The sequence below is a fragment of the Lepisosteus platostomus genome, chromosome 22 (genome assembly GCF_059453375.1).
Source record: "Lepisosteus platostomus isolate fLepPlt1 chromosome 22, fLepPlt1.hap1, whole genome shotgun sequence".
Classification (NCBI taxonomy): domain Eukaryota; kingdom Metazoa; phylum Chordata; class Actinopteri; order Semionotiformes; family Lepisosteidae; genus Lepisosteus; species Lepisosteus platostomus.
The window spans coordinates 7,149,669-7,170,209 of record NC_142632.1 but is presented as its reverse complement, the minus strand read 5'-3'; the positions used below and the strand labels follow the sequence as shown (position 1 = coordinate 7,170,209).

Below are 20,541 nucleotides of genomic sequence, written 5' to 3'. Positions count from 1 at the left end.
CAGAGCTGGACACCACACACACGCGCACGCGCACGCGCACACTGTACTGACAGAGCTGGACATCACACACAGACACACACTGTACTGACAGTTGGACAACACACACACACACTGTACTGACAGAGCTGGACATCACACACACACACTGTACTGACACCACACGCACACTGTACTGACAGAGCTGGACATCACACACACACGCACACTGTACTGACAGAGCTGGACACCACACACACACACGCACACTGTACTGACAGAGCTGGACACCACACACACTATATAGGCCACAGGGGTCTGTGCAGGAGCTCATGGCAGCGACAACAGGTCCTGTCAGAAGCAGCAGATCACGTCTCAGGCAGCGAGTCCTGTCTTGGGCAGGAGGGTCCTGTCTCGGGCAGGAGGGTCTCAGACTCGCCTCCTCCCTCTTCTGCCGGGCAGAAAACCCGTCCGTCCGGCTGCTCCCTCCAGCGCAGGGTGTGGTTCCCCAGGAGACCCTGCTGGGCCAGCAGGTCATCCATCTGCAGACACAGACGGACTGAGCTGTGTGCAGTGACTCAACACTCAGGCATGCGGCACTGTAGGACAGCTCACACAGCGCCAGCGTGCACCTCAGACACAGCGCTAACACCCCTGGATTCGAGCAACACGGGTTCGATCTGTGAAACATCGTGTCGCAGAGCAGATCTGCTCCGTCTCTCCTGCTGAGCCCTTAATCTGAATCCCTGAGGATCAGGGACAGGAAGGTTCCCTTTATAGCCCACCTGTCGACATCTGGAACAGTCCGGCTCGTCGCGGACGTCCTCCTCGGAGTCTGAAACAATCCCTTCCTGGGGGAACCCCAGTCACACACCAGACACACTCAGCTCCCAGAAGGGGCTCCCGCCTACCTGCTCCAGGAGTCTCTGTTTCGTCTCGGCGTCGTTCTGAATCTGCTGTCTGCTCCCGGCGATCTTCAGCCTCAGGATGGTCCTCTTCCCCGTCCTCCTCTGTGGATCTGGGGCGACAGGCGTCGCAGGACAGAGAGATACCCGAGAGAGAGGGAGACAGAGAATGAGCACTGTTGCCCCAGTTTGAAAATTGAATCAACGTTTGCCACCACATTTGACTTGCAGTCCAGGGCGGTCCCTCAACACTGGTTCACCCCTGATGCAGGTGTGAGAGGGGGAGAGGAGGGGGGCCGGCCTGCAGTCGGGGGGTGTGGGGTCACTAACAAGGCCGACAGTCTCCTGGTTCTACACTGGAGTGTGAGATCGAGCGCAGATCTCTCCTCGCTCAGCGGTCAGGCGAGAGGCCTGGTCTGAGAGCAGACAGCTCTGCTGTCGCCACCTGCTGGTCAAACACGTGCAGAACAGGGAGTCGCCCTCAGTACCTCTGGAGCAGAGGAAGCTCAGCTGCTCCTCACAGCTGCGGTTTGTCCAGCTGCCCCCTCTGTCTCTGTCCAGGGCTCCACAGGGGCTGGAAGCAGGCCGGCCCGGGGCTCCCCCTGCGCCCCAATTCTGATAGACCAGGGGAGCCTCGTTCGCCCAGAACCAGGACCCCGAGACTCGGTTCTGCCTCAGGCCCAGCCAGACCAGAGTGGACTCAGCAGACTGGGCCCCTTCAGCAGCGTAGCTCTGCTCCTGGTGTGACTGGATATCCGCCAGGCCAGTGTGGCGAGTCTGACAGTGATCCAGGGCCTCAGCCAAGGACTTCTCCTCTCTCACCAGGACGAGCTCTCTGCTGTCTGGAAGAGAGAGACACAAATTAAAGCTGAATCTGTGTCTCTGTAGGGTCCCCAGACGCCCCTTCAGGACACAAACCCAAGTGGAAAACGGAGCCGTCCTCACCCCAGTGACAGAAGAAGGGTCTGATCTCACTGCAGTCTGTCTCTGTCCATCTGCCTCTCGGGCTGCCCTGCAGGTCCACCTGCGCACATCTCTGTCCACCTGCTGACCCAGGCTGCCCTCCTGCCCAGTTCCTGAAGCTGGACGCCCCCTGGTCTGACCACTTCCAGGGCTCGTTGTACAGGCCGATCCACACCCTGTGACCCCGCGCTGACCTCCAAACCTCCTCATTCTCACGGTGTGTACAGCTGTGAGACTACAAATCCCATAGTGCTTTGCAAACCACCATTTCCTGTTTCCTGTTCATTCTGGTGTCTAGTTAAATAGGTAAAGGTTTATTCCTGAAAAGAGAAGACAAGAAACACGTTTCAGCTGTGATGCCTTCAGCTGTGTGTACCAGCAGAATTCCTGAGCTCGAACCCATGACAGTTCATCATGTATAAAGTGGTACCAGTCAGATGAATTTGTAGCTTGAATTTTGTTTTTATTTCAAACTACCCTTTATCGCATGCCTTTGTTTTTTTCAGGACAATAACATTCTCTGTGATTTGGAGAGATCTTTGTGGTGAGTTTATGTTTTCTGATGCTGTACGATGTTTGTGATCACTGCTCTATCACACCAAGAGGCGTTAGTAGTGACAGCTTACTGTAATAAAGAAAATAAGATTAATAGATACATTCCAAGAAAAGGGGCCTGGATAGGTCTTTTCCCATGACGTGATGATCCCAGGGAAAAGGTAGTGTTGAAGTCTGTGCATTTTAACTTTGGTGTGTATATGAGTGCATATAATTTAGGACTACGTTTCCCAAGATACAATGCTCATCGCATAATGACTGCAAAGTGAGATGAGACTACAGATACCAGAATGTCCATGCAACCCAGCTCTTCCTGCTCCCTGTTCTTTTCTGTCTATACCTAAAGACAGATCTCAGATTGAGCCCTGCGTGCAGTGTCGTCTCACCTTGACTCTCACATATGAAGTAGTCCTCCTCGCTGCAGTCTCTCTCCTCCCAGAATCCCGCTGCATTGAGAACAGCGCAGGGGAGCTGACTCCTCCAGTGGGTGAAGGTCACGAGCTCTCCGCCAGACCACCGCCAGCTCTCTCTGCAGTCTCGGTACAGGCCTATCCAGGCTGTGCCACTGGGCAGGTTAGTGGTGTTGAGGACTGTGTCCATGTCTGCTGTGCTGTTGATGGAGGCCAGGTCAGTACAGTTGTCTCTGCAGTGTCTCTGAGCGTTGGCCCAGCTCAGGGGTGAGTCCACAAAGTAGAACTTCCTGATGAGGCCGGATCCAGGAGGACAGAGCACTGGGAACACAGAATTATGGGTTGTGTGCGTTTCTCAAATCCATCTGTATTGCAGCTCAAAGGGTCTGTACGCTCCAGAGTCAGGTTGTTTAAATCTATTGTGAGACATAGTAACACCACAGTCCTGCTGTCCTCCACCCGAAGCTCACTCGTCACCCCGCTGGTGAGACAGGTGACCCCCCGTCTGTAACGGACAAGTCTGTGGGTGACGGAGTCCTCTCTGTGGTGATGTGAACCAGCTCTGGCAGTGTGGTCAGCCCATCCATTATCTAATGTGCTTTGGCAACACTGATTCTACCCATCGGTCATGCTAATAAAGCACCATCGAGTTGAATTGAATAGAACGTCGCTTTATCAACCCTTTAAAATTTCTTGCATTAGGAACTTATCTTTTCATGAAAAGCGAGCTGACTCTGCAGTCACTGGGGAAGAGTGCAGGTGAGAGAACACATCCCTATAGCAGTAACAGCAGCAGCAGGAATAATGCTTCCTTACAGTTCTAGAGCTCTTTCCGGGACTCCCCCCTCAGAGCTCTTCCCAGGTCAGGGGGATCCGCTCCAGCCCCCCCCAGTGTGCAGCCCCCACTTGGATGATGCTCCAGTCCGCTCAGCACACAGCAGCTCTCAGTGGGGATTAGAGCAGAGGGATGGAGTCAGTTCAGAGAGGGGGGTGATTAGGAGGCCATGATGGGTAATTCAATTAAATTCAAGGTATTTTATTAGCATGACCGATGGGTACAATCAGTGTTGCCAAAGCAAATAAAAATAATAAAATTAACATGGAACAAGACAAAAAATAGAAGTAAAATAAAATCTACAGACATGTTACAGACATTTACAACAAAGACATATTATAAAATATTGACAGCTGGATTGGCGGCTGGAGCATTATTGGGAGACAGACTTACTGTTTCTCAGGCTGTGACAGGAGATCACATACTGGCTGCCAGATCAACTGAGTTCCCTCCTCCCTCTTCCAGTAGGATTTGGACCTGTTGTGGTTTTGGCAGGTGTGGGAACTCTGGGATTAGATTTCTGAATTTCGGGAAGAATGTTTCTCTAATCCCAGAGTATCTGTCACAGTGCAGTAGGAAGTGCACCTCTGTCTCTATTTCTCCCCGCTGGCAGTGGGAGCACAGCCTGTCCTCTCTTGGCAGCCAGGTCTGCCTGTTTCGCCCAGATTCTATGGCCAGGTTGTGGTCACTGAGTCTGTACTTCGTCAGGGTCTGTTTCTGTTTGTTATTTTTTATTTTGGTGAAATATTCAGCTAGTGTGTATTGTCTGTTTAGGATCACTCTCTCTCTCTTTCCTCTCTCTCTCGGTTTGTTTGTCCCTCAATCTCAATCTTTCTCTTTGCCTGCTGTCTTTCTCTGCCTTCAACTTTGTCTCTCTCTGTCCTGTGGTGTCCAGTCAGTCTCTCTCCTCCTCCTCTCTGTCCTGTGGTGTCCAGTCAGTGTGTCTCTCTCCTCCTCCTCTCTGTCCTGTGGTGTCCAGGCAGTGTGTCTCTCTCCTCCTCCTCTCTGTCCTGTGGTGTCCAGTGGGTCAGTATTAGTGGGCTACACCCAGGCTCACTCACTGCGAGTGTGATCTCAGCAGAGTCTCTGTGCTCTTGGGACACTTGACTCACTTGTCCCTCTCCTGCCCCCTCTCTCCCTCCACGGACTCCAGCTGGAGGAGGTCCAATCACCACCTCCTGTGAGACAGAAGAAAAAGAAGGTGGGTAATGCTCTGATCCTCTCTTTATTCCTATCCAGTGTCCAGTCAGTGTGTCTGTATGAACCCCTCTCTCTCTCTCAGTGCAGTGTTCATATCCTGGAGTGTCCAGTCTGACTCTTAACGTGACTCTCCTGTCTATGCTTCAGAAGCGCTGGTGCGTCTTTTTAAACTCCCTGAGCTGCGTGTCGGTGGAGACAGATGATAAGGACGAGCCGATGGAGGCGGCGGAGACCGTGGGTCAGGAGAGGAAGAGCGAGGGAGAGGAGGAGCAGGCTGCCGGGAAGGACAAGAAGAGGAAGAGGAGGTGCAGGTGAGCAGACGGGGGGGCGCCGCCCGGTCGTGTCTGTGATTCAAGGAGGAGTCTCCTCTTGCTGCTTGATGTCATGGTGACGTCTGTTTCTGTGTCCCTCACACCTGCAATAACAATATTCTTTCCAGGTTCCTTTCCTGGTTCTGTGCCAGCTAAGATCTGGACTGGACTGGACTGGAGCTGAGGGACACCAGACTGGACTGGACTGGAGTGGAGCTGAGGGACACCAGACTGGACTGGACTGAAGCTGAGGGACACCAGTCTGTGATGGACCGAAGCTGAGGGGGCCCAGACTGGACTGGACCGGAGCTGAGAGACACCAGACTGGACTGGACTGGAGCTGAGGGACACCAGACTGGACTGGACCGGAGCTGAGGGACACCAGACTGTGCTGGACCGAAGCTGAGGGACCACAGACTGTGTTGGACCGAAGCTGAGGGACCCCAGTCTGTGCTGGACCGAAGCTGAGGGACACCAGTCTGTGCTGGACTTAAGCTGAGGGACCCCAGACTGTGCTGGACTGAAGCTGAGGGACCCCAGACTGTGCTGGACTGGAGCTGAGGAGCCCCAGACTGGACTGCACTGGAGCTGAGGGGCCACAGACTGTGCTGGACTGAAGCTGAGGGACCCCAGTCTGGACCGAAGCTGAGGGGCCCCAGACTGGACTGGACTGAAGCTGAGGGACCCCAGACCCCAGTCCGGACTGAAGTTGAGGGACCCCAGACCCCAGTCTGGACTGAAGCTGAGGGACCCCAGTCTGGACTGAAGCTGAGGGACCCCAGACTGGACTGTGGAAAACTTTCACATTATCTCAACCTGAGTCCTCAGATCGTCTGCATGACCTTGTATTATTAAGTATTATTTTAAGGTCCTGTGATGATTGTAAGATGGGGGGGGTCACTTAATAAACCCTTGACATTAATCTGTATTGTAATTATTTTTTTTAAATCTGATTAGCTTTTGGTTTTTTCCCTCCCCCCCCAACGAAATGAACGAACAGAGTCTGTCCTTCTCTTTCATCCCGGAGAGTTTGTGCTTGATGGATTGAGGCCGAGAGCCCTCGTCATCGGTGTGCCACCAGTTGGCGGGGATATAGCAGGGGAGGCATCGTGTCCAATACTCCTTGAAAAGCGACAGATTTCAAGCCACCTCCGTCTGAAGAGAAGGAAGTCGACCACGAAGTCCAGGGTGTCCTAGGAAGCTCTTTAGCCATCGTTTGCCCAGCAGCCATCTCACCCTGCAGCTCCTAGCTGGCAGCCCCCTCCCCACTGGAGTCCAGCAGGTGGGAGCCTGGTCAGTACCTGGAGGGGAGACTCCTGGGAAAAACTAAGGTTGCTGCTGGGAGAGGTATTAGTGGGGCCAGCAGGGGGTGCTCACCTCATCTCTGAAGCCCGTTTTTTTTGGGGGGGTCGTGAGGTCCCACGCAGTGCTTGGAAAAGAAAATGGCGTCTCTTTTCCCCGCAGGACGGGGGGGGGGGAACCCGTGTTTTTTGGATGTGGCGTTGCCCGAATTTCCGCCCTTGGCTGCTAGAGGGGGGTGGAGGTTGGTCTTTCTTTGACTTGGGGGTTGGGGGGGTGCTAATTCCACTGAACCCCACCCCACAGAAACCCGTGTTTGACGTGGGGGTGCTGAATGCGCCCTCTACGTGATTTTGTCTTTAAATTCAAGTGCAGCTTTTGTAACCGTTGGGCTGGTAACGGCTGGACCCGTTTCCCGTCTGTCCGAGGTGGCGAGTGAAGAGAGAGGAGGAGGAAAGGACTATATAGCGCTTTCTAAATACGTGTTTCTTCAAAAAAAGATTCGCGGGTTACTTCGACTTCGATCAAATCATAGTTTCAGCTTTAGAATCGCTCTGCAGTATCCCCGTGAAATCGGTAAGTTGCTCAAAAGCACCGCTGGCGAGAAATAACAAAATAAGTTGAGAAATAAGTTGTTTTTTTTTACCATTACTCCACTCTTATTGGTGTGATCATGCTGTAAAAAGATATTGAGAGGAGGTGCACCTCTACACAGAGAGTGGCGGGGGTGTGGAACAAAGCCGATACCCTGGCTTCTCTCCAGACACAGCTGGGTGAGCTCCTCCAGTCAGGACAGGAGGCTCTACTGTACACAGAGGGGGGCAGGGGTGGGGAACAAGCCGCCCAGCTGTGTGGCTCCGCCCCCTCCCCTCCCCAATGTGACTCTGCTTGTCTCGGCAGGATGATGCACCAACAGAGATGCCGCACGGCTGTGCACGGTCGCAGCAGGACCCGGGCCCGGCGAGGCGTCGTAAGTCCACCCCTCCCGCCCGCCGTCCAGCGTCCAGCGTCCAGCCCTCCTCCGACTGACCTCTCTGCCCCCAGCAGCGCTCGCTGTATTATAATAATAATAATAATGCTCCACACTCTGACCCCTAAACTCCCGATACCCTACAGCTCCACACACTGACCCCTAAACTCCCGATACCCTACAGCTCCCCACACTGTCCCCTAAACTCCCGATACCCTACAGCTCCCCACACTGAACCCTAAACTCCCGATACCCTACAGCTCCCCACACTGAACCCTAAACTCCCGATACCCTACAGCTCCCTCCACTGACCCCTAAACTCCCGATACCCTACAGCTCCCCACTCTGACCCCTAAACTCCCGATACCCTACAGCTCCCCACACTGACCCCTAAACTCCCGATACCGTACAGCTCCCCACACTGAACCCCACAGTCCTGATGGCCGAGAGGTCTCTGCTTGCTGTAGTGATTGAGTGAGCTCTGTGGACCTGACCTCTGTCTTGTGTCTCACCTGTCCAGACTCTTACTGGACACACTGTACACACTCACCTGTCCGGACTCTAACTGGACACACTGGACACACTCACCTGTCCAGGCGTAGTCTCTGCTCCTCATCCCCCCTGCGTTGTGTTTCCTCCTCTCCCCGCTGGACAGAATCCCGTGGTGTCTTCTTGTCTCCCCGAGCTCGTCCAGAAACTGGAGAGGGCGGCCGAGCTGCAGCTGGAGCTCCCGGGGTCGCCCGGCTCGTCCCGCTCGGGCTCGTCCGGCTCGTTCCGCTCGGTGTCCCCCCCCTCCGCTCCCCGCCCCCGGCCCCCCCCTCAGGCAAGGAGAGAGGCTGAGATGTCTGACAAGGCCAGTGGGGCAGAGTCTGTCCGTCTGTCCTTTTCTCCTTCTGTCCGTCTGTCCTTCTATCCATCTGTCCTTTTCTCTGTCCTTCTGTCCTTTTGTATGTCTTTCTGTCCTTTTCTCTGTCCATCTGTCCTTCTTTCTTTCTGTCCTTTTCTCTGTCCATCTGTCCTTTTCTTTCTGTCCTTTTCTCTGTCCCTCTGTCTTTCTTTCCTTTTCTCTGTCCTGTCCTTCTGTCCATCTGTCCTTCTGTTTTTCTGTCTTTTTCTGTCCTTCTGTCTTTCTGTTCTTTTCTCTGTCCTTCTGACTTTCTGTTCTTTTCTCTGTCCATCTTTCTGTCCTTTTCTCTGTCTTTCTATCCATCAGTCCATCTGTCCTTTTCTCTCTTTTTGTCCATCTGTACTTCTCTCTTTCTGTCTTTCTGTCCTTCTGTCTGAGTCTCTCTTTTTCTCTGTGTCTGTCCCTCTCTCCCTGTGTCTTTCCATGTCTCCCTGCTCTCTGTCTGTCCTCCGTTGTCCCAGCTGGGTCTCTCTCCCTGTGTCTCTCCGTGTGTCTCCCTGTCTGTCTCTCTGTCTGTCCTGCGTTGTCCGAGCTGGGCCTGTCTCCTCTGCTCTGTCTGCCTTCAGCTCTGTTCGCCGATGTCCCGCCAGCCCGTCTCTCTCTCAGCCTGTCTCTTGACTTGCAGGAGGAAGAGGAGGTGGAGACAGCTCCTCCGGCAGGAGAGAGAAAGGAGGTCAGTGCTGGTCCCACCCTGCCTCCTGTCCTGTCTGTCCCTGGGTCTCAGTGTCTCTCTCTCTTTCAGCCCTGTCTGTCAGTGTCTCTCTCGGCCTGCTGTCTGTCTGTCCCTGCCTCTCTGTCTCTCTCTTTCAGCCCTGTCTGTCTGTCAGTCTGTCTGTCTGTCCCTCGATCTCAGTGTCTCTCTCTCGGCCTGCTGTCTGTCTGTCCCTGCCTCTCTATCTCTCTCTTTCAGCCCCATCTGTCAGTCTGTCTGTCCCTCGATCTCTGTCTCTCTCTCTCTCTTTCCTCTCTCTCTCGGTTTGTTTGTCCCTCAATCTCAATCTTTCTCTTTGCCTGCTGTCTTTCTGTGCCTTCATCTTTGTCTCTCTCTCTCCTTCCTTTCTGTCTCTCTCTGTCCTGTGCTGTCCAGTCAGTGTGTCTCTCTCTTCCTCCTCTCTGTCATGTGGTGTCCAGGCAGTGTGTCTCTCTCCTCCTCCTCCTCTCTGTCCTGTGGTGTCCAGTGGGTCAGTATTAGTGGGCTACACCCAGGTCACTCACTGCGAGTGTGATCTCCGCAGAGTCTCTGTGCTCTTGGGACACTTTACTCACCTGTCCCTCTCCTGCCCCCTCTCTCCCTCCTCGGACTCCAGCTGGAGGAGGTCCAATCACCACCTCCTGTGAGACAGAAGAAAAAGAAGGTGGGTAATGCTCTGATCCTCTCTTTACTCCTGTCCAGTCAGTGTACAGTCAGTGTCCAGTCAGTGTGTCTGTATGTACCCCTCTCTCTCAGTACAGTGTTCATGTCCTGGAGTGTCCAGTCTGACTCTTAACGTGACTCTCCTGTCTCTGCTTCAGAAGCGCTGGTGGGTCTTTTTAAACTCCCTGAGGTGCGTGTCGGTGGAGACAGATGATCAGGACGAGCCGATGGAGGCGGCGGAGACCGTGGGTCAGGAGAGGAAGAGCGAGGGAGAGGAGGAGCAGGCTGCCGGGAAGGACAAGAAGAGGAAGAGGAGGTGCAGGTGAGCAGAAAGGGGGGCGCCGACCGGTCGTGTCTGTGATTCAAGGAGGAGTCTCCTCTTGCTGTTTGATGTCATGGTGACCTCTGTGTCTGTGTCCCTCATACCTGCAATAACAATATTCTTTCCAGGTTCCTTTCCTGATTCTGTGCCAGCTAAGATCTGGACTGGACTGGACTGGACTGGACTGGAGCTGAGGGACTGGAGCTGGACAGGACCTGAGGGACACCAGACTGGACTGGACCGAAGCTGAGGGACCCCAGACTGCGCTGGACCGAAGCTGAGGGACCCCAGACTGTGCTGGGCCGAAGCTGAGGGACCCCAGTCTGTGCTGGGCCGAAGCTGAGGGACCCCAGTCTGTGCTGGAACGAAGCTGAGGGACCCCAGACGGCTGCACTGGAGCTGAGGGACCCCAGTCTGTGCTGGACCGAAGCTGAGGGACCCCAGACTGTGCTGGACCGAAGCTGATGGACCCCAGTCTGGACCGGACTGAAGCTGAGGGGCCCCAGACTGCACTGAAGCTGAGGGGCCACATTCTGGACTGGACTGAAGCTGAAGGGCCCCAGACTGGACTGAAGCTGCGGGGCCCCAGACCAGACTGGACTGAAGCTGAGGGACCCCAGACCCCAGTCTGGACTGAAGCTGAGGAATCCCAGACCCCAGTCTGGACTGAAGCTGAGGGACCCCAGACCCCAGTCTGGACTGAAGCTGAGGGACCCCAGACTGTCCTCAGAGTCCTCAGATCGTCTGCATGACCTTGTATTGTTAAGTATTATTTTAAGGTCCTGTGATGATCGTAAGATGGGTGGGGGGGGGGGGTCACTAAATAAACCCTTGACATTAATCTGTATTGTAATTTTTGTTCTTTTGTTAAGCATCAATAAATTTTTTTTTTAATCTGTTTAGCTTTTGTTTTTTTCCCTCCCGCGCCCCGAAACGAACGAACAGAGTCTGTCCTTCTCTTTCATCCCGGAGAGTTTGTGGTTGACGGATTGAGGCCGTGTCTCTGGAGAAGAGTAGCGGTGTTACCCCAGTGTCCTGGCCTGATTCCCCCCCTGGTCTTGTCCCATGATGGCCTCCTTATCACCCCCCCTCTCTGAACTGGCTCCATCCCTCTGCTCTCCTCCCCACTGAGAGCTGCTGTGTGCTGAGCGGACTGGAGCATCATCCAGGTGGGGCTGCACACTGGGGGGTCTGGAGGGGATCCCCCTGACCTGGGAAGGGCTCTGAGTGGAGGGTCCAGAACTGGACCGGGGACACAGACCCCTGGACTGACTGGACCGGGGACAAAGACCCCCTGGACTGACTGGACCAGAGTCACAGACCCCCTGGACTGACTGGACCAGAGTCACAGACCCCTGGACTGACTGGACCAGGAAATGCCTGGGATAAATCAGTGAATCGATCTGTCAAATCAGCCAACTCTCTGACAACCCAGCAAGCAATTAGATCAGTCAAAAAACGAGTTAGTTAATGAACAAGTTAGTTGAGTTAGTCAATGATCAATTAATCAGTCTGGGCTGTCAAGTGATTTTTTAAAAGCTCTCCCTGCAAAACCAAAGTCAGCTCTCCCACTGGTTTCTGGAGCTGGTGCTGAACTAACGTCTTTCATTCATTCCCAGGCTTAACAACATCCAGCACCACCACTCCTGCTCCCACAAGTCACATTGAGTATGGCTGGAACACCACTTCAAGGGTGTGCACTGGGAACACTGAGTATCCTCTGAACACTGGGAGTGCACTTAGAACACTGGGTATCCTCTGAACACCGGGTGTGCACTGAGAACACTGGGTATCCTCAGAACACTGGGAGTGCACTGGGAACACTGGGTATCCTCTGAACACTGGGTGTGCACTGTGAACACTGGGTATCCTCTGAATACTGGGTGTGCACTGGGAACACTGGGTATCCTCTGAACACTGGGAGTGCACCAAGAACACTAGGTATCAGTGTATCTGATCTCCTCCATGAGGACTCCTTCGACGTCCTGACTCTCCCCTGTGTCTCTGATCCTGTCTCTGTCTGTGGCTCTTCTGTGAGTTTGACCTTGAGAGATCTGTAATGCGGAGTTCTCAATGGAGCAGTCCAATATGATGGTCAATAAAAGGTCCAGCAAAGTCAAAGCTGGTCGCTCCCAGAACAGGACAACGCAAGCTCAAGTATCAATTCATGAAGTTTGTGGGTTTTAATGGATCCGGCCTGAGCAAGCCTGGTTCAGTTAGCAAACGGTCGGCCCACGATCGGCTTTCAACTCATTTCACAACTGCGGTCTCTCACCCTGTGTTTTGGGTTGTTTCAGAACGCCTGGAGAAAACGGACTCCGACTACTGCCTGGCGCAAACCCCACTCCCAGCCGGTGACGGTGAGATCCGAAGACCTTTTAGAACAGGACTTGTAAATATTCCCCTTCCATCGTCGTCAGAAGTATGAAGTGGCTCTGCGGGTTTTTTAAAAAAAAACAGCGATGCCGACTTTGTCTTCACCCGCAGCGGAGCAGGTCAAAGTTTATCCCTGCGCTGGAAGGACAGGAAGAGAGATGCGGCGTTTCGGCCGCGGAGCCTCCTTTGGGAGGCGCGGAGCCTCCTTTGGGCGCGCTGTTTCTGGTGCGATCTTGTGCAGCTGACATTTCACTGTTTTAAACGAACAAGAAATTAGATTGCTCATAGATCACTTATCCTATATAAACACAGCGTAATTGCCCTCCGAAAATCCTCTTTTTCTTGTTCGTTTTAGAGACCTTGATCGAAACTGATTTTAGATGTCAGAAAGGATTTATTTTCTCTGTATTTCCTACATTGCTTTGTTGAGATTTTAACTTTATATCTAACTTTATATCTAGGCTCAGATTTCAACTATAAATCGTACAGTAATTAATAGCAGTAAATACTGATGTTTTGCACCCTCTTACCACAAAAATATATATGTTTTGTAGCTGGGATGAACTTTATTTCGTACGCGTAGCTACTGCGATTCGGACACGGACGGTTAAACATGGCGGCAAATCAGACACCCAGAGAGGGGGGGGGGGGGGGCGTCTTCTCACCTCCATAACTAAAATGCCAAATAGGAGTGGCTTAAGCGACATACACAGTCGTGTAACTGACAGTTTGAGGTAGCCTATCATGTAAATTTCGATTTGTTGCTGATACAGATGCAGCCATTCAAAGTGAGCGGTACAGACACCGTGGTACAGATACCGCAGGTATGATGACACAGGATACCGCGGTGCGTGATTGGTTGACCGACAGGGGCACTCGTGGTCCGTTGGTCTGTCGTAGAAAGACTTACTGTAAACGTCTTTACTGTGCCCGTTGTAGATATTGAATTTTACCACTGAAGGGAAATCTTAGTAGCTGAGCATAAAAAGAATAGGAGCATACTGTAACGCGTGTGAAGGCCATAAACGATATTAATTTTGGAACGTAAACATACAGTATATAGCTGGTCTTGGTACTTTAAAGAAAAAAATACACACCGGTATTCCATTTCTCCCTAAACATTGTAAGCTTCAAAGTCTTTAACTAACGTGATACCAGAGTCAACAAGCATACTTTTAGAATTTGATTAAAAGGGAATATAATATGGAATCGCGTATCTCAAGAAATTAATAACGGTATGATTATATCCGTGTACTGCGGCAGGGCTGTGTAGGGCTGTATATAATATGGAATCGCGTATCTAAAGAATTTAATAACGGTATGATTATATCCGTGTACTGCGGCAGGGCTGTGTAGGGCTGTTTCGCCTACCTGATCGTGTGAGCTGTCTTGTAGCCTACTGGTCTAGGTGTGTGATTACCAACTGGCAGGTTGTGTGTTTGAATCCAGCTGGTGCTGGACTTTTCATTTTTATTTATTTATTTTTTAATCGCGTAACATAAACATATTACCGTATGCAAACTGTACTGTATACAGTATGTATATGTATATTTAATGTCTTAACTGTGCCCGTTTAATTGAATTAAAAAAAAAATATTTAACACGAACATTAAGCTGTTTACATCTTCCGCCTGAGAACAGTCACCCGTTGCTACCCAACGCAGAATTGTGATTGGCTGACACTATCTGACACCCCTCTGATTGGAGAAAAAAGACGTGCTGGTGTGCTATACACACTACCAGGAAGAGGATTTCTTTCTATTCAAAACGTGTATTTTAAAAGTTTAAGAAGTAAAAACCTTACAGCGTACACAGATTTCTAAACTGATCAGGATCGTTATCTTTGTCTTATGCATAATAATGTTCACCGCTCTGTCCAGCAAATTAATAATAAACTTTATTTTATATAGCGTTTTAAACGAATAAGTAATTAGATTGCTCATAAACCTAATCACTTGCTTTTTCTTTTTATTTAGGCTCAGATTTCAACTATAGATCGTATTATTAATAACCATAATAACAACCAACCAACAAAAACAACCATATAAACATAATGGTGGTGCTGGACCTTCCAGTTTTATTTATTTATTTTTTAATCGCGTAACATAAACATATTACCGTATGCAAACTGTACTGTATACAATATGTATATGTATATTTAATGTCTTAACTGTGCCCGTTTTAGTATTGAATATTCATATCTAATTTTACCACTGAAGGGAAATCTTAACATAAACATACAGTATATGGCTGGTCTCGGTACTTTAAAGAAAAAAATACACACCGGTATTCCATTTCTCCCTAAACATTGTAAGCTTCGAAGTCTTTAACTAACGTGATACCGGAGTCAACAAGCATACTTTTAGAATTTGATTAAAAGGGAATATAATATGGAATCGCGTATCTCAAGAAATTAATAACGATATAATTATATTCATGTTGCAAAAGAACTGCAACGGACATAAAAACTCCCTTGCATGGTTTCATTACGACCAGAATCGGTCTTGAGATATTTTTAACTTGACTTACAGTTTTTGAGAGGTATGTCTTAACACCGATACTACAGTGCTTAAGTATTGCTCACGTATATGTTTCTAGGTTTATATTATGCATTTCATACGGTCAAATTACTTTTGAGCAACTAATAAGAAGCGCGAAACGGTATGCGTTTTACTTTCGTTTTGTGCTGGGACCCGTGGATTGATTATAGATATCAAGTACATACAAGTCATTTTTTAAATGTTGTAGTTCGTCTTGAAAAAATGTTACGAGTACATCATCTATCAACAATTACACAGGTTCAATTTCCATATTGCAGATTTTGGTTACGTAATATTATTTTCTAAATTTCACATTGTGAATATATGATTTGGGCAAACAGAGCCGCAAACAAGTACATTATAGGTTGTTGTTTTTTTTTGCAGTTTTATCTAGAACAAGCGATGCTTAAACCTTTGTCTGATTCTTGTGAAACTATCCACACGACAGTTACAGTACCTAGGAGTTGACTTCAGTGATGTCACTGATGGGATGTTTCTAAAAATCCATCCTCTGTAAAACATCTTCTCTAGTTGTCCTGCATATGTATTCGCTAATGAAGCTGTGTGTTCTGAGCCTGGAACTCTACATTTCTGTATGAACCAGCTTAGAGGGCTAAAGACAGCTTGTGTTTAAATTGAGTGTAAGGCAATTTATGCTTCTAAAGTCATGGTCAGCATTTATTATTGTACTGTGCTGTAAACTTGTTCTGTGCCTAGTCACATTATTTTATAGCGTTTTTATAGTGTTATCAAATCCGGTGGCGCTGTGTGTTAGTTTCCTGCCTCCCATGTCACATGGTCTGTGATTGAATCCCATGGAACTATGACTTAATTTTTTAACAAACATTTCTTTGAAAAAATGAAACGTTTCCCTTGGTCAGAGATTAAATAAAACCTCACTCGCACCAAACAAATTTATATTTCTAAATATCACAACATGATCGAATTTAAGTATTTTTAATAACAATGAATAGTCACCTATGCGTTACAAAATAAACATTAATATTGATTTGAATCGCGTTTTGAACCAGCTACCAGTTAACACTGTACTTCCTACTTTGAAAATACCTATGATACCGGTTTAATTCATCACAGCCAGCACTCCGGCAGAGAGGGGGTTGTACTCGTAAAGTAGAAGCAGGCGAGATTTCCAGCGAAAGACACCTCCCCCCCCCCTCATACTATTCAAATTGTATTACAGCATTGTAATTACACATTGTAATTGTATTACACATTGTACACATGCTTAAAAGAGAAGAGAGAAAACGCAAGCCTTCTTCAGGTGTGAGGGTCTTCTGCTCAGAATGAAATGCTAAAATGTAATGTAGGCTCTGAATGGGTTCAATTATGATTTGGGCTTGATTAAGGTCGCTGCCTTTCATCTAAAACCCTACTTGAATCCTTCTAAACTAAAAATCAGTGTTAGTGAGTTCTAAATAAAGAGGTATCCAGGTAACAGTGAAACGGGCGGACAGTCTGGGTGAGATCGCCCGTTTTCCATGTAAATAGTTCCCTGGTTCCGCACCCCTTGGTGTTTCTCTCGCTCTCTCTCGGGTCACCTGATCATTAGCTCGAAAGATTTCAGTGCTTTGTGTATATTCTAATGGTAGTGGGGGCAGGGTGTGTGGGAACAGGTTTGGTTGAAATTGCATTGGAGATCTATGTTCTTCACACCTGAAACATTTTCTCTGAAAGCATTTTCTTCGCAGTTTAGCCGATCTTGTAACAGCATGTTACAGTTTACTATTATTAACCATATTAATTAATGGCTTAATGCCATTTTTTGACCAGGCACGAATATTCTTAAGTCCATATCTTCGCAAGGGAATCAGTGCGAATTGCTATACTAATTAAATGACCGCAGGCACTTTCCACCCCCTCTGCCAGCAGGAACATTCCTATTCTTAGCTCAACAGCTCATTACAAACCGGGTTTTTTTACACAGCGATACAGCTTTGTGTTGTGAATCTGTTTTTCCGTGTTTACAAAGAAAGTGGAATACAGTGATACTACCTGCTATACAGATACATATGTTTAGATATTTAGACCCTTAAATTAATATCATTATTAATAATAATGATTATAATGATAATAATGATAATCGGCCAGTGAAAGCTCTGTTGTCCTTCACATCAATGCCTGGAACATTTTACCGAACCCAGGATTTTACAGAGAGGGAGGAGGCGCGGAGCTCAGCAGTACAGAACGAACATTCTGCTGCCTGGAGCGCTTATGGCAGCAATCGCGTCTGCATTTATAACTTAGTTTTTAAAATTAATCAAGCAATATGAAGCATCTATTTACTTTTAAGTCCCTTACTTATCATTAAGCACAGCTTTCTCACCACTTAGACTACTTTTTGATACCATCCTTAGTCAAACCAGAAACGTGTTGTTCTGTCTAATGACATTACAAGTGGAAAGATTACAGATTTTAAACGTCTTTTATTTTGTTACGTTATACATTTTAGAAACGTTTCATCCATACAAACACCACAAAGCTATTTTCGATTGTATTTCTGAATAGTATGTTACACTTAGTTCACTGTTTTAAATACATCTAATTAAGAAAGTTAGGTGTTAGCATAAACTATTAGCAATCAATAATATTAAATTTAGCACTGTAATAAGCTGTTGCACTTTCCCCCGCATCTTGTAAAAATATATTTTCATTGTTCAAATATACATTAAGTCTGACTATCATATAATAAGTTAAATACAAAACTAAAGAAAAAATAAGGTTAAATATAATTCAAAATATTTTGCTAACAATGTTAACTGTTTATGAATAATAAAATGTATTAACTAAGGAGTAGGATGGCACAGTTGTTGGTATGTTTTTTGTTTTGTTTCTTTTTCATAAATACAACAGTAGTACCTGATGTCTCAGTGGCTTTCAAAATTAAATTATGCATGCAAACCTGTGAACTAGAAAGATAACTAAGATATCCATCCATTTATAATGGTGGCGAAGTGGTTAGCATTGCTATCTTGCAGCATTGGGGTCCTAGGTTCAATTCCTGCCATCCTGTGTGTGTGGGGTTTACATGTTCTCTCTGGGTTACATGGTTTTTCTCCATATGTGTGATATGACTCCCTCTCGCACTCCAAAACATACTGGTAAGTTAATTGGTTTATGGGAAAACTGGCCCTGGTGTGTGTGTTTGTGTCTGTCTGTCCTGTGATGGACTGGCGCTATGTCCAAGGTGTATTCTGCCTTGTGTCCGTTGCTTACTGGGATAGGCTCCAAATCCTCTGTACTGGATAAAGAGATTAGAAATAGATGGAACTATACACAGTGTTAGAAACCCACTATGAAATGGCAGCATCTCACTGAGAATAAAATATTTTATAGTGCTGGCCTTTTCACCTCTCTTTCACATCAGTATCCATACCTAGTTATTTAAACAAATTACCTCTAATTATAAACATCTTAATATGCTGGCTCTGTGGATCCGCATCAGCTATGTTTGCCCATTCCTTCAATTCATGTGCATCCAACACACAGTTCAATACTAGTAACTGCACAAAATCTAAAATACAATCCTCATTTCAGTATCTATGTAAACATACAGTCTGTTAACTTCATCATCTTCATCAAAAGTATGCCTAACCCCATTAGGAAGTGTTCTTGTTATCAGTGTATTCCTTAGCTTTCCCAAAATTATCTTCTTCTTACCAACATCTCTAGTCTTTTATCCTGCAATAACTCAGCCAACACTTAAATCCCCAAAAGCTGCTTGTGTTAATTTCTTTAAATCACAAATATCATGTGTAAATACTGGCCATGTAATACTCTGCATTGTGGAATAATAGTTTATTTTAAAGGGAACTAGAGAAACTAAGAACTAGAGAAATCAAGAAAGGCTTTTTTTTCTAGAATTAATAAATGCACATCCTGTTCACTGGGGAAATTAAATCCACACTGAGCAATCTTCAATATGTTCAGAATATGACAGCAAGAATCCTATCAGGGATGCATTACACCTGTTTTCAAGTCCTTGCACTGGTTACCTATCAGATTTCGAGTCAACTTCAAAATCCTTATCCTCCTTATATACTGTCCTACAAATGTTATTATTGATCTCCGAATTATTGTACTTGACATGACTTCATTCAGCCTTTCCTGAACGTCTATGACAGGCAGAGAGAGTGCTGTTTCTGGTGCGATCTTGTGCAGCTGACATTTCACTGTTTTAAACGAACAAGAAATTAGATTGCTCATAAATCACTTATTCTATATAAACACAGCGTAATTGCCCTCCGAAAATCCTCTTTTTCTTGTTCGTTTTAGAGACCTTGATCGAAACTGATTTTAGATGTCAGAAAGGATTTATTTTCTCTGTATTTCCTACATTGCTTTGTTGAGATTTTAACTTTATATCTAACTTTATATCTAGGCTCAGATTTCAACTATAAATCGTACAGTAATTAATAGCAGTAAATACTGATGTTTTGCGCCCTCTTACCACAAAAATATATATGTTTTGTAGCTGGGATGAACTTTATTTCGTACGCGTAGCTACTGCGATTCGGACACGGACGGTTAAACATGGCGGCAAATCAGACACCCAGAGAGGGGGGGGGGGCGTCTTCTCGCCTCCATAACTAAAATGCCAAATAGGAGTGGCTTAAGCGACATACACAGTCGTGTAACTGACAGTTTGAGGTAGCCTATCATGTAAATTTCGCTTTGTTGCTGATACAGATGCAGCCATTCAAATTGAGCGGTACAGACACCGTGGTACAGATACCGCAGGTATGATGACACAGGATACCGCGGTGCGTGATTGGTTGACCGACAGGGGCACTCGTGGTCCATTGGTCTGTCGTAGAAAGACTTACTGTAAACGTCTTTACTGTGCCCGTTGTAGATATTGAATTTTACCACTGAAGGGAAATCTTAGTAGCTGAGCATAAAAAGAATAGGAGCATACTGTAACGCGTGTGAAGGCCATAAACGATATTAATTTTGGAACGTAAACATACAGTATATAGCTGGTCTTGGTACTTTAAAGAAAAAAATACACACCGGTATTCCATTTCTCCCTAAACATTGTAAGCTTCAAAGTCGCTGACCATGCGAGCTGTCTTGTAGCCTACTGGTCTAGGTGTGTGACTACCAACTAGCAGGTTGTGTGTTCAAATCCAGCTGGTGCTGGACTTTTCGTTTTTATTTATTTATTTTTTAATCGCGTAACATAAACATATTACCGTATGCAAACTGTACTGTATACAGTATGTATATGTATATTTAATGTCTTAACTGTGCCCGTTTAATTGAATTAAAAAAAAAATATTTAACACGAACATTAAGCTGTTTACATCTTCCGCCTGAGAACAGTCACCCGTTGCTACCCAACGCAGAATTGTGATTGGCTGACACTATCTGACACCCCTCTGATTGGAGAAAAAAGACGTGCTGGTGTGCTATACACACTACCAGGAAGAGGATTTCTTTCTATTCAAAACGTGTATTTTAAAAGTTTAAGAAGTAAAAACCTTACAGCGTACACAGATTTCTAAACTGATCAGGATCGTTATCTTTGTCTTATGCATAATAATGTTCACCGCTCTGTCCAGCAAATTAATAATAAACTTTATTTTATATAGCGTTTT

The 20,541-nt window shown here is 47.3% G+C and overlaps 2 protein-coding genes across 2 annotated transcripts; both read right to left on the bottom strand.

The window, feature by feature from the left end:
• Positions 1–128: 128 nt before the first annotated feature.
• LOC148643318 (C-type mannose receptor 2-like) lies at positions 129–3,164 on the bottom strand (the record flags this gene model as incomplete). The annotated part of the gene is made up of 5 exons (XM_088616596.1): positions 129–518; positions 888–994; positions 1,370–1,723; positions 1,827–2,079; positions 2,769–3,164. Coding segments are annotated over 5 exons (1,284 nt in total), but the record flags the coding sequence as incomplete, so codon positions are not given.
• A 3,961-nt stretch (positions 3,165–7,125) lies between these two features.
• LOC148643317 (uncharacterized) lies at positions 7,126–9,600 on the bottom strand. The gene is made up of 2 exons (XM_088616595.1): positions 8,013–9,600; positions 7,126–7,130 (listed from the first exon to the last, which is right to left on the bottom strand). Exons 1-2 carry the CDS (start codon positions 8,632–8,634, stop codon positions 7,126–7,128), a joined length of 627 nt encoding a protein of 208 aa, XP_088472721.1. The 5' UTR covers positions 8,635–9,600.
• Between the last annotated feature and the right edge of the window lie 10,941 nt (positions 9,601–20,541).

What these genes read in the sequence shown, in the direction of transcription:
- LOC148643317 (XM_088616595.1), bottom strand. Translation starts at nt 8,634, where the DNA reads ATGGATAGAAAGACAGAGAAAAGGACAGAAAGATGGACAGAGAAAAGA.